General features: G+C 40.5%; 1 protein-coding gene across 3 annotated transcripts; it reads left to right on the forward strand.

Moving 5' to 3' along the window:
* The first annotated feature begins 8,947 nt into the window (after positions 1 to 8,947).
* On the forward strand, positions 8,948 to 13,728 carry LOC109876552 (promethin). 3 transcript variants are annotated; one of them, XM_020468958.2, is made up of 6 exons: positions 8,948 to 9,115; positions 9,645 to 9,750; positions 9,888 to 10,056; positions 10,248 to 10,386; positions 10,487 to 10,552; positions 12,381 to 13,728. In XM_020468958.2, exons 2-6 carry the CDS (start codon positions 9,655 to 9,657, stop codon positions 12,412 to 12,414), a joined length of 504 nt encoding a protein of 167 aa, XP_020324547.1. In that variant the 5' UTR covers positions 8,948 to 9,115; positions 9,645 to 9,654; the 3' UTR covers positions 12,415 to 13,728. The 3 variants fall into 3 exon arrangements, with proteins under 3 accessions (XP_020324547.1, XP_031670211.1, XP_031670212.1); XM_031814351.1 differs by lacking the exon at positions 8,948 to 9,115 and adding an exon at positions 9,136 to 9,281; XM_031814352.1 differs by lacking the exon at positions 8,948 to 9,115 and adding an exon at positions 9,271 to 9,524.
* The last annotated feature ends 48 nt before the right edge of the window (positions 13,729 to 13,776 follow it).

A 13,776-nucleotide genomic window follows, 5' to 3' on the forward strand; every position in this document is an offset into this window, starting at 1 on the left:
GCAAGAGAGAAAGAGACAAGAAAGTAGTCAAGACGACTAGCTTGATTAAGTCTCCTTCATGTTTATCTCACTAGTCTCCAAATATCCACTATTTCTAATATGTCCATACTATTTGTGATTTCCTTAAGGGTACGGTGATGATAGTTTATAGAGTGATTTCCATTACGGTCCATTCAGGTACTTAACATTGTGTTATGGTCTCCCACAATAGTGATTTGATTGTTTGTTGCCTGTAAATTCAATAAATTGGTATAAATATTTTCGAAGAAGTATGGATCATCCTGATTTGGACCATATAGATTAATGAGCCAAACCTTTTTTCATCCACAACCGTTCTCAATTGACACAAGGTTATGCGACTCTTTCACAAGACACTGTCACTGGCCATAGTCATATAATATTTGAATAAGCTACCTCCCCTACATTTTAATTATCACTAAAAAAGCAAAGAACCCTTTTGTGAACTGCAAAAAAACATTGAAGAGCTCCAAAGGTTTTTGAGTCATTATGATTCCACATAGAACCACCAACCTTCACATTACAATTTTGTGTGTGCGTCCTGATGTATTATGAAAACGTTTTTCTGTGAATTTGATGGTTTATATTTTGTATTTTTATAAGTAAATGGTCCTGTAGTGAGCAAATAAAGAGGTTGGCATAAAATCATGTGCCGAGCTGCTATGATGCACCAGACACATAGGATGTGAACTGAGTTCAACCGATACAGGAACAGAGATAGCATACTGTACATACAAACACACTACAACTTACCTGCAGTAGGGATAGGTGGTGTAGTTGATTTAAACAGCCACATCCCTTTAAAGACAAAGTCCAATGGAGTTACTGTACATAAAACAGACTACCCACCCACACACCGATCAGTCTCCTACTTTAACTTACACTTCTGTCTTGTCTGCCACAATTTCTGTAAACAGGTGTGACTCTAACTAACCCTGATTGTATCACAGACTCAGACCTGGGGTCAAATACATACTGTCCAATACTTCAAATATTTCAGGGGCACTTTATTTAGCTACCCTGATGAAGGTCAACCAAGACTGAAACAATAGTTAAAAGATCCATTCATTTGTTGTAATCAAGATGACCTGTGTGCTGGAGTTTGTATTATTTTATGTAGCTAATATTTTTTACCCAGGTCTGCTCAGACTATGTGAGTGTTGTGTGCTAAATGCATCTTAATTACATTTTTTGATTTTAACTGAAAGTGCTCTACCATTATCTTCAAATATTTTGTATTTATTTATTTAAATTTTACTAGGCAAGTCAGTTAAGAACAAATTCTTATTTTCAATGACAGCCTAGGAACAGTGGGTTAACTGCCTGTTCAGGGGCAGAAGGACAGATTTGTACCTTGTCAGCTCGGGAGTTTGAACTTGAAACCTTCCGGTTACTAGTCCAACGCTCTAAACACTAGGCTACCCTGCCACCCCATATTACTACTAATGCACAATTTTCTGGGACCATATCAACATTGGACAAATTAAGAAAACACTAAAAGATACTTTTTGAGTTAAATATCCCTTTAAAATAAGTGGTCAAACACTGTATCAAAATAAGTAACTATATAATGTATGCCTAATTTGTAAACATAACACCAATTATACAATTATTATAATATAAAATAAACAAATTGACAAAAAATGGTCTATACCTGTTATCCAAAGAATAAGATCTCTCAAGTATTCAATGATGTCCCAAATAAGTGTCAAGGCTATATTGACACTACTTTTCACACCCCTCTGATAATATGTATATATATTTTTTTTGTGTGTCTGCATCATGCATGTCCATCTTAATTTATACTATGCGCTTCTGGTAAATCACATGACTTCTATAAAGCAATGAATGAAGGTGCTTGATAAAAAATGCTAAACTGGAAAAACAGGAAAAAGACCAGATCAGGTGGAGCTAATAAATCACATGACTTCTTTAGACCTCACACTCCTCAGTTAGACATATCTAATCTTAGACAGACATCAAGTCTAACATGTGCTTGCTGTTGCTATGAATTTAAAATCAAGCTAGTAACAGAATATTTTTCTGAAAATAATTCCTGATGAAGGTCATTAGACTGAAACATGGAAAAAGCAGATTTATAAAATCATAAATGATGCTATCAGAGCACACAAATGTTGGACAGTCATTTGACCAGTTTTGTCACAGGATGATTTAATTATATATATTTTTTATATATATATATATATATATATAAAAGGAAATCTGTTTTTATATGCTATTTCCTGCAGAAATACATTTTTTTTGTGGGTTTCATATTGTAAAAATACAATGCAAAATTACAACTACATAATGTATAAATACCACAGGAGTTTGGTGGCACCTTAATTGGGGAGGTCAGTCTAATGGCTGGAGCGGATTAAGAGGAATGCGATAAGATGGTTTCCATGTGTTTGATGCCATTCAATCGCTCAGTTCCAGCCATTATTATGAGCCGTCCTCCCCTCAGCAGCTTCCACTGATAAACACCATACTAAATGCGGAAGACACATTTCAGTTGAATGCATTCAGTTGTACAACACTAGGTTTCCCCCCTTTCCCCACTGATCCCCCCTTTCCCTACTGGCCGACTCTTTTCTCTGTATACGTCAATGATGTCGCTCTTGCTGCTGGTGATTCTCTGATCCACCTCTACGCAGATGACACCATTCTGTACACTTCTGGCCCTTCTTTGGACACTGTTAACAAATCTCCAGATGAGCTTCAATGCCATACAACACTCCTTCCGTGGCCTCCAACTGCTCTTAAATGAAAATAGAACTAAATGCATGCTCTTCAACCAATTGCTGCCCGCACCCACACGCCCATCTAGCATCACTACTCTGGACGGTTCTGACCTAGAATATGTGGACAACTACAAATACCTAGGTGTCTGGTTAGCCTGTAAACTCTCCTTCCAGACTCACATTAAGCATCTCCAATCCAAAATTAAATCTAGAATCGGCTTCCTATTTCGCAACAAAGCATCCTTCACTCATGCTGCCAAACATACCCTCTTAAAACTGACTATCCTACCGATCCGTGACTTCCGGAGTCTTGTCTGGCAACGAAACAGATATTCAACCTCATTTACTGCCGTTTTAAGAAACATAGCGGATATGGCTGACTTGCTTAAACTAATGTGGTTTCTACTGAAAATTGAGATGTACAAACTATGGCATAAGGGATAGACGAGTGGATAAGAGGCAATACGTAATTTCAATTAAGACATTAATGAGCAAGTTAAGACTTTTGAAATGTATAGGACAGAATTCAGAACATGGGCTGTTCTGACAGTATTCTCCCTGTACACCAAGTCAGAACTGTAGGATAAATAAAGGGGGTGTATAAGCAGACAATGAAATCTCTTTTGCCCCGCCGTGTACACTAGCATGTGGTGCCATGCGGTGAAACACCGCTTCCCATTTATTATCAATGGAAGAAAAGCCTTGGGAAGTGGAGAGGGCGGGGGACCATTGGGTGGCATAAACGTGGCGTGGGAGAATGTGAAAAAGAAAATGTCTTTATGCAAATCACCTGCGATGACCACTTGGCTATGACCAATCATATCGAGTGGTTCCCATGACTAATTTGACGGTATGCGACCCTGGGCTGGAGACATTCTTCAGGAAAGATGGCTGACAAAAATACTAGGATGGAAGCAAATGTAAGTAATTAAAACGTCATAACAAATCATGCAAAAAATGTACAGTTAAGAGGAATATGTTAGTTAATGTAGAGACAAAGTTCATTTATGAAAATCACTATTTAGCAATCTAGCTGAATAGCTAACGTTAACCAGCTAGCTAACATTAGCATCCTATCCAGCTAGCTAACGTTATTATCATAGCCACCTAGCTAGAATTCATAACATAAGTTTTGCAGATTTTGTAACATATTGTAAATTTAGCAAATTCATAACATTGTATGTTGTGCAAATTCGATGTATATAATACAAATTGTTATTCCTAACATATCATACAAAATGGGTGATGGACATCCGCAAATTAATACATACCATACGAAACGTAACATACATTCTAAATTGAGTGTCTTGGATTTACTTCCTTAATAATACAAGTACTGTGTACATTGTAGGGCACTGCCTGCAAACTCCCTCCATCGGTGAGTGTGCAGAGCAGCCCCCAAACAAGACTTGTCTTGAGGCTACCCCACATAGCCTAGCCTTATGGAATACGGGGTCCTCGATTTGCTGTATCAAGATGAAACACTGTTTTACAGCCTGTGTTTGTAATGGCTGCTCAGTGAAATGGCCTGTCCTGATTTGTCATAAAAACTTTAATGAGCAAGCCTTCCTTCGTGAACTGGCCTCTGTAAAATGGTATAGAATCAGCTTGATCCCCTCTGTCGAAGATGCTTGGACCTTCTTTTTCGATATTTTCAGTGGTATTGTTAACAAACATGCCCCATAAAGAAAATTTGAATTAAAAACAGGTTCAGCCCCTGGTTCGACCGTGATCTTGCAGAATTACTCCACCTCAAGAATTGCATTTGGCGAAAGGCTTGGCACACGCATACTCAGGCTGACTGGCTCTCATTCAGGCAAATGAGAAATAAGTGCATTCAGGCTATCCGGAAGGCCAAAGTTAGTTACTTTACAGAGCAGTTCTCTCTCTGTGGGTCTAACCCCAAGAAGTTCTGGAAAACGTTTAAAGACCTGGAGAATAAACCCTCCTCCTCAAAGCTGCCCATGTCCCTTAATGTTGATGATGTGGTTGTTACTGACAAGAAGCACATGGCTGAGCTCTTTAATCACCACTTCATTAAGTCAGGATTCCGATTTGACTCAGCCATGCCTCCTTGCCCGTCCAACATTTCCTCATCTCCCACCCCTTCTTATGCGACTATCCCCGATGCTTCTCCCTCTTTTTCCCCTGGCCAGCTACAAAGTTTCTCCCTTCAGGCAGTCACTGAGTCCGAGGTGCTAAAGGAGCTCCTTAAACTTGACCCCAAAAACACATCTGGGTCAGATGGTTTAGACCCTTTCTTCTTTAAGGTTGCTGTCCTTATCATCGCAAAGCCTATCTAAACCTTTTTAACCTGTCTCTCCTTTCTGGAGAGGTTCCCATTGCTTGGAAGGCAGCCACAGTTCGTCCTTTATTTAAAGGTGGAGATCAAGCTGATCCTAACTGTTATAGGCCTATTTCTATTTTGCCGTGTTTATCAAAAATGTTGGAAAAACTTGTCAATAATCAACTGACTTTCAGTTTCAGTTCAACTGGCTTTCTTGATGTCTATAGTATTCTCTCTGGTATGCAATCTGGTTTCCGCTCAGGTTATGGATGTGTCACTGCAACCTTAAAGGTCCTCAATGATGTCACCATTTGCCCTTGATTCTAAGCAATATTTGTGCTGCTATTTTTATTGACTTTGACACGGTAGACCATTCTATTCTTGTGGGCCGGCTAAGGAGTATTGCTGCCTCTAAGAGGTCTTTGTCCTGCTTTGCTAATTTTTTATTTATTTTTATTTATTTCACCTTTATTTAACCAGGTAGGCTAGTTGAGAACAAGTTCTCATTTGCAACTGCGACCTGGCCAAGATAAAGCATAGCAGTGTGAGCAGACAACACAGAGTTACACATGGAGTAAACAATTTACAAGTCAATAACACAGTAGAAAACAAAGGGGGAGTCTATATACAATGTGTGCAAAAGGCATGAGGAGGTAGGCGAATAATAAAAATTTTGCAGATTAACACTGGAGTGATAAATGATCAGATGGTCATGTACAGGTAGAGATATTGGTGTGCAAAAGAGCAGAAAAGTAAATAAATAAAAACAGTATGGGGATGAGGTAGGTGAAAATGGGTGGGCTATTACCAATAGACTATGTACAGCTGCAGCGATCGGTTAGCTGCTCAGATAGCTGATGTTTGAAGTTGGTGAGGGAGATAAAAGTCTCCAACTTCAGCGATTTTTGCAATTCGTTCCAGTCACAGGCAGCAGAGTACTGGAACGAAAGGCGGCCAAATGAGGTGTTTGCTTTAGGGATGATCAGTGAGATACACCTGCTGGAGCACGTGCTACGGATGGGTGTTGCCATCGTGACCAGTGAGCTGAGATAAGGCGGAGCTTTACCTAGCATGGACTTGTAGATGACCTGGAGCCAGTGGGTCTGGAATATGTAGCGAGGGCCAGCCGACTAGAGCATACAAGTCGCAGTGGTGGGTGGTATAAGGTGCTTTAGTGACAAAACGGATGGCACTGTGATAGACTGCTTCCAGTTTGCTGAGTAGAGTGTTGGAAGCAATTTTGTAGATGACATCGCCGAAGTCGAGGATCGGTAGGATAGTCAGTTTTACTAGGGTAAGCTTGGCGGCGTGAGTGAAGGAGGCTTTGTTGCGGAATAGAAAGCCGACTCTTGATTTGATTTTCGATTGGAGATGTTTGATATGAGTCTGGAAGGAGAGATTGCAGTCTAGCCAGACACCTAGGTACTTATAGATGTCCACATATTCTAGGTCGGAACCATCCAGGGTGGTGATGCTAGTCGGGCATGCGGGTGCAGGCAGCGATCGGTTGAAAAGCATGCATTTGGTTTTACTAGCGTTTAAGAGCAGTTGGAGGCCACGGAAGGAGTGTTGTATGGCATTGAAGCTTGTTTGGAGGTTAGATAGCACAGTGTCCAATGAAGGGCCGAAAGTATATAGAATGGTGTTGTCTGCGTAGAGGTGGATCAGGGAATCGCCCGCAGCAAGAGCAACATCATTGATATATACAGAGAAAAGAGTCGGCCCGAGAATTGAACCCTGTGGCACCCCCATAGAGACTGCCAGAGGACCGGACAGCATGCCCTCCGATTTGACACACTGAACTCTGTCTGCAAAGTAATTGGTGAACCAGGCAAGGCAGTCATCCGAAAAACCGAGGCTACTGAGTCTGCCGATAAGAATATGGTGATTGACAGAGTCGAAAGCCTTGGCAAGGTCGATGAAGACGGTTGCACAGTACTGTCTTTTATCGATGGCGGTTATGATATCGTTTAGTACCTTGAGTGTGGCTGAGGTGCACCCGTGACCGGCTCGGAAACCAGATTGCACAGCGGAGAAGGTACGGTGGGATTCGAGATGGTCAGTGACCTGTTTGTTGACTTGGCTTTCGAAGACCTTAGATAGGCAGGGCAGGATGGATATAGGTCTGTAACAGTTTGGGTCCAGGGTGTCTCCCCCTTTGAAGAGGGGGATGACTGCGGCAGCTTTCCAATCCTTGGGGATCTCAGACGATATGAAAGGGAGGTTGAACAGGCTGGTAATAGGGGTTGCGACAATCCGGGGTTGCGACAACGGTCTCATGAGTACAGTGTATAAAGTCTGAAAATATGTTGTCTCAGCCACTGCCTGTCACCAAGGGAGTACCCCAAGGCTCAAATATAGGCCCCACGCTATTCTCAAATTACATCAACCAACATACCTCAGGCAGTAGGAAACTCTCTCATCCATTTATATGCAGATGAGACAGTCTTATACTCAGCTGGCCCCTCCCCAGATGTTGTGTTAAATGCTCTACGACAAAGATGTCTTAGTGTCCAACAAGCTTTCTCTACCCTTAACCTTGTTCTGAACACCTCCAAAACAAAGGTAATGTGGTTTGGTAAGAAGAATGCCCCTCTTCCCACAGGTGTTATTACTACCTCTGAGGGTTTAGAGGTAGTCACCTCATACAAGTTCTTGGGAGTATGGCTAGACGGTGCACTGTCCTTCTCTCAGCACATATCAAAGCTGCAGGCTAAATTTAAATCTAGACTTGGTTTCCTCTATCATAATCACTACTCTTTCACCCTAGCTGCCAAACTATTCAAATGACCATCCTACCCATGCTAAATTATGGAGGCATAATTTATAGATCGGCAGGTAAGGGTGCTCTCGAGCGGCTAGATGTCCTTTACCATTCGGCCATCAGATTTGCCACCAATGCTCCTTATAGGACACATCACTGCACTCTATACTCCTCTGTAAACTGGTCATCTCTGTATACCCATCGCAAAGACCCACTGGTTGATGCTTATTTATAAAACCCTCTTAGGCCTCACTCCTCCCTATCTGAGATATGTACTGCAGCCCTTATTCTCCACATACAACCCCCATTCTGCCAGTCACATTCTGTTAAACATCCCCAAGCACACACATCCCTGGATCGCTCCTCTTTTCAGTTCGCTGCAGCTAGCGACTGGAAAGAGCTGCAACAAACACTCAAACTTGACAGTTTTATCTCAATATCTTCATTCAAAGCCTCAATCTTTGACACTCTTACAGACAGTTGCGGATGCTTTGTATGATGTCTTGTTGACTCTACCTTCTTGACCTTTGTGCTGTTGACTTTGCCCAATAATATTTGTACCTTGTTTTTGTGCTGCTCATGTTGTGTTGCTACCATGTTGTTGTCATGTTGTGTTGCTACCATGCTGTGTTGTCATGTTTTGCTGCCTTGTTATGTTGTTGTCTTAGGTCTCTCTTTATGTAGTGTTGGGTCTCTCTTGTTGTGTTGTGTGTTTTGTCCTATATTTATATTTTATTTATTTATTTTCAAAATGAATCCCAATTATTTTTGTGTCCAGACTACCCTCACTCTCACTGAAGGGGATATATCACACACAGTGAACACACTCAGCATAGAGATCTTCCATGTTGTTATCTATTGGCTGCCTGGGCTCTTACATAATTTAGATATTTTACTTTCGTATTACAGTATCATATGATTTCCCAGAAACAGGTGCAGTTCTCATCAACAGTTATGTAATTTTATCTGTGAAGAAAGGGATGTAGTATTTGCCTCGAGACTGCAGGGTTGCCAGTCCAAGCCTTGGTTCTGTCTGTTGTCCTTTGTATAAGAATGTTTTTTTAATTTATTTTTTTAGACTGACCACTGCCTATTCCTCACTATGTACACTTGGGGAGAAGGGTAGATCATTTCGATGCAAATTTATTGAATGGGTTGTTTGCTCTATTAGTTCTATTTCTATGTATCAGTCACACATGTTTTTCAGTCCTAGTAATTTTTGTTCTTTGCATTTTACACCTTTTTGTTAACCTTGCGATAGTTCACACACAGCTTCAAACCAGTCGGCACACTTCCTGACAGGTAGATAACGAACAGAGTAGTAAAGGATTAGATAGGAGGGTTTAGTTCTTAATGTTTGGTTCTTTAGTCCGTAAACTGTGATTGACTAGACACTCCAGTACAGTAAGTGGCGGCATTCAACGATAACGTTTGTTTGCGGACCGCCATAATATTATAGAAGAAGAAGGTAACGAACAGTTTTGCAAAACGTTTGGATTAGTAGCAAACTACACGATTAGCTGTGTTAAAATTTAAATCGTGTGGAGTGGAGGAGTAACTCAATGTGTTGCTCGCTTTTTTAGCTAGCAAGTCGTTGGAAATAGCTTTAGCTATTCAACTAGGCTAACGTTAGTGAAAGTAAACAAACCAAGAAACCCAGCTACTACTAGCTGATGTGTCATCAAGGCGCTTTGCTGAAATAGACTTATAAGTGAGCTAGCTAGATACTCGGCTTTCATATGTGTGTATCCATGAGAGGTGGCTAAACTATGTGACATAGCGACATTTATTTATTTGTAAATGTATCCCTCACTTCTTCTGTGCATGATAGAAACCTAACAATGCAGTGCAACAATGTGACAACTATCCCCAAAGGGCTACTGCAGCTTCGAGACAGTTTGAGTAGCATGATGGACAGCCTGTACTGTGACCCCAAGGTAACAGTGCACCATGTCTCCTCTTCAGCAACACTGTTAAAAGCTCTTGGTCTAACAGTAACAGACATGTATGACTTCTTAATAGGACAGTAGGTAATGTGAAGCATGTTCATGACCCTTCTCTCTCTCCTCAATAGGTGGCAGCGCTGATGAACACATCAATGGGGCAGTACCTCAATGGCCACCCATTCTTAGCCCTGGCTGTGTTGGTATTTGGCGCCATGGCCACTGTACCCATTGGGATTTTCCTGACCTTTGCCACTGTTACATTCATTGGTGCCACTGTGGGTTTCGTTTTATTGGAGGGTAAGTCCCTACACTATCTATATAATACCTACTGTCCACTACTACAGTGCCAATACACTCTTCCCAGCTGTGTAGTATAACAACTAATCTGAATGCCTGTCTATCAGGGACAATGATGGTGGCTAATACTGAAACCCTTTTTCACTATCTTGTTTTTCCTCATTATTCCTACCTCCTCCCTCTCCCTCCAGTGTTTCTGCTATCCCTAGGAGGGGTCAGTCTGCTGTGTGTGCTCTCTGCTCTGGCCATCCTCTCCATCCTGGTCTCCTTGGTCCTCGGTGCCTGTTACATTACCTCTTACAATGTGCTCAACTTCTACTACAGCCAGCGGTATCAAAACACACAGCCTGGAGTAAAAACACACACACACACAGAGGCCCTTCATTTGAGATTCTCATTTTCTCCCTCTTTCTTTCTCTTTTTCACCCAGTGTCAGTAGGTACCGAGTCACTAGGTTGGAGCCTGCGACAAATATAACAGTCATGGAACAAGATGGGTGTGTTCAACTTAACACATTATTTGGTTGATGAACAAAAACTCCTTTCTAGACATACAGTTGAAGTCGGAAGTTTACGTACACTTAGGTTGGAGTCATTAAAACTCGTTTTTCAAACACTCCACAAATTTCTTGTATAGTTTTGGCAAGTCGGTTAGGACATCTACTTTGCATGACACAAGTAATTTTTCCAACAATTGTTTACAGACAGATTATTTCACTGTATCACAATTCCAGTGGATCAGAAGTTTACATACACTAAATTGACTGTGCCTTTAAACAGCTTGGACAATTCCAGGAAATTATGTCATGGCTTTAGAAGCTTCTGATAGGCTTGTTGACATAATTTGAGGTGTACTTGTGGATGTTTAATTTTACTAGGCAAGTCGGTTAAGAACAAATTCTTATTTTCAATGACAGCCTAGGAACAGTGGGTTAAGTGCCTCTTCAGGGGCAGAACGACAGATTTGTACCTTGTTAGCTCGGGGGTTACTAGTCCAACACTAACCACTAGGCTACCCTGCCGCCCCATGTATTTCAAGGCCTACCTTCAAACTCAGTGCCTCATTGCTTGACATCATGGGAAAATCAAAATAAATCAGCCAAGACCTCAGAAAATAAATTGTAGACTTCCACAAGTCTGGTTCATCCTTGGGAGCAATTTCCAAACGCCTGAAGGTACCACGTTCATCTGTACAAACAATAGTATGTAAGTATAAACACCATGGGACCACGCAGCGGTCATACCGCTCAGGAAGGAGACGCGTTCTGTCTCCTAGAGATGAATGTACTTTGGTGTGAAAAGTGCAAATCAATCCCAGAACAACAGCAAAGTACCATGTGAAGATGCTGGAGGAAACCGGTACAAAAGTATCTATATCCACAGTAAAACGAGTCATATATCGACATAACCTGAAAGGTCGCTCAGCAAGGAAGAAGCCACTGCTCCAAAACCACCATAAAAAAGCCAGACTACTGTTTGCAACTGCACATGGGGACAAAGATTGTACTTTTTGGAGAAATGTCCTCTGGTCTGATGAAACAAAAGTAGAACTGTTTGGCCATAATGGCCATCGTTATGTTTGGAGTAAAAAGAGGGGGCTTGCAAGCTGAAGAACACCATCCCAACCGTGAAGCATGGGGGTGGCAGCATCATGTTGTGGGGGTGCTTTGCTGCAGGAGTGACTGGTGCACTTCACAAAATAGATGGATTCATGAGGAAGGGAAATTATGTGGATATATTGAATCAACATCTCAAGACATCCGTCAGGAAGTTAAAGCTTGGTCGCAAATGGGTCTTGGAGTGGCCATCACAAAGCCCTGACCTCAATCCCATGGACAATTTGTGGGCGGAACTGAAAAAGCATGTGCGAACAAGGAGGCCTGCAAACGTGACTCAGTTACACCAGCTCTGTCAGGAGGAATAGGCCAGAATTCACCCAACTTATTGTGGGAAGCTTGTGGAAGGCTACCCAAAACGTTTGACCCAAGTTTTACAATTTAAAGGCAATGCTACCAAATACGAATTGAGTGTATGTAAACTTCTGACCAAATGGGAATGTGATGAAAGAAATAAAAGCTTAATAAATAATTCTCTCTACTATTATTCTGACATTTCACATTCTTAAAATAAAGTGGTGATCCTAACTGACTTAAGATGAGGAATTTTTACATTAAATGTCAGGAATGATGAAATACTGAGTTTAAAGGTATTTGGCTACGGTGTACTTTAACTGTATCATACAATGTTGTTTCTCATAAGTTTAAAGTGTCCCTTTAATTTAATACTCAAGTTGTTTGTTCTCTCCCCTACTTTAAAATCTGTCAGAGATGAAGAAGCCTATGGGAAGCCGGAGGTTTAAGGAGCTGCAGCGTCAGTGATGGAGATGGCCTTCTACAGACACAATCGTATACTGATCACTGCACTGCAGTCCTTTCACTGGCAGATAGGGGTTCCTCTAGACTCAAGAACTAGATAATGAAAGTCAACCTGAGGTTTACTTCATAAAGGCCCAATGCAGCTGTTTTTATCTCAATATAAAATCATTTCTGGCTAATAATTAAGTACCTTACTGTGATTTGTTTTAAATGAAAACAAACAAAAATGGCTTCTTAGCAAAGAGCATGTTCTCAAGCAATAATTGTTTAGGTCTAAGTGGGGAGGGAAAAACTGAAATATATCTGTTATTGTCAGAGACATTTGGAACTCTCTTATTTAGTCTATAAACTAATTTACCGCCAGGTGATGTCAACAGGCAGGCCACATTTTCAGCCCACCAAAGCAGGCTGAAATTTCAGGTGGTCTTTTCATACAGCTCTTGCACTGAAAGGGCATCATTTTCACAATTGCACAGTATTATTCCAACATCGTCTGGAAATATTTATAAAACAGAAAAATCTTTGACTGGGCCTTTAACTAGAAAAATCGATTATCCAAACAGCCCAATGGAATCATCACCATTGATACAAGTATTAATATTTCTTTATATGATTCTGGAGGTTGTATAATTTCACCTGACTGAATGTAGGCACATTGTTGATTTATTTTATTGCATTATAGCGTTTGTACTAATATCTCTATTTTCTTGATCTTAAGGGTTAAGAGTACAAAGATGTATATTTTATACATAAACAGTTTAAATTCAAGCTGCTATCGGTTGCTAGTCTGATGTTACATGCAATGAATGCACCTTGGTTTTTATTGTCCATTTGCAATGGAGAGAGGATTAAGAACCTGTAATGGTAGAAATGATTTGTTAAACAAAGCCCATTTAGAACATGACAGATGACCAGGTAGCACTGCAAATAATATACCTGTTACTGCTACATTGTCAAATACAATCTGTGTATTCTGGAAACAATGTGTGCAGTATGCTATAATCCATATTGTACATTTGCCAAAGATTTTTATTAAATGTGTTCTAGTTTTGATCCACATAGGATTAATAACAGGTCAGTATTTTAAGTTTCAAATCTGTTGTCCATTTGAAAAGTGGGAGCTAGTTTGTTACTAAGGTCATGCCAGTTTGTGTGAATCAGAAATGTAAAGTATGCACTAATAGAGATAGTGACTGATGTATCAAAAAGTGTTTTATATGTATTCAATTAATGTACCAATTTAATGTACCAATTTAATGTACCTTTTTCTAATAAAATAATACAAGTAATTCTAAGTACTTACCATTTTTTTGCCTAATCCTTTTCTAGCTGTCTGTACATAGGTG

The sequence above is a fragment of the Oncorhynchus kisutch genome, unplaced genomic scaffold (genome assembly GCF_002021735.2).
Source record: "Oncorhynchus kisutch isolate 150728-3 unplaced genomic scaffold, Okis_V2 Okis06b-Okis10b_hom, whole genome shotgun sequence".
Classification (NCBI taxonomy): Eukaryota; Metazoa; Chordata; class Actinopteri; order Salmoniformes; family Salmonidae; genus Oncorhynchus; species Oncorhynchus kisutch.

What these genes read in the sequence shown, in the direction of transcription:
- LOC109876552 (XM_020468958.2), top strand. Translation starts at nt 9,655, where the DNA reads ATGCAGTGCAACAATGTGACAACTATCCCCAAAGGGCTACTGCAGCTT. An exon ending in GGGTTTCGTTTTATTGGAGG is followed by an intron (nt 10,057 to 10,247) that starts GTAAGTCCCTAC and finishes CTCTCCCTCCAG; the next exon opens with TGTTTCTGCTATCCCTAGGA. An exon ending in ACAGTCATGGAACAAGATGG is followed by an intron (nt 10,553 to 12,380) that starts GTGTGTTCAACT and finishes AAAATCTGTCAG; the next exon opens with AGATGAAGAAGCCTATGGGA.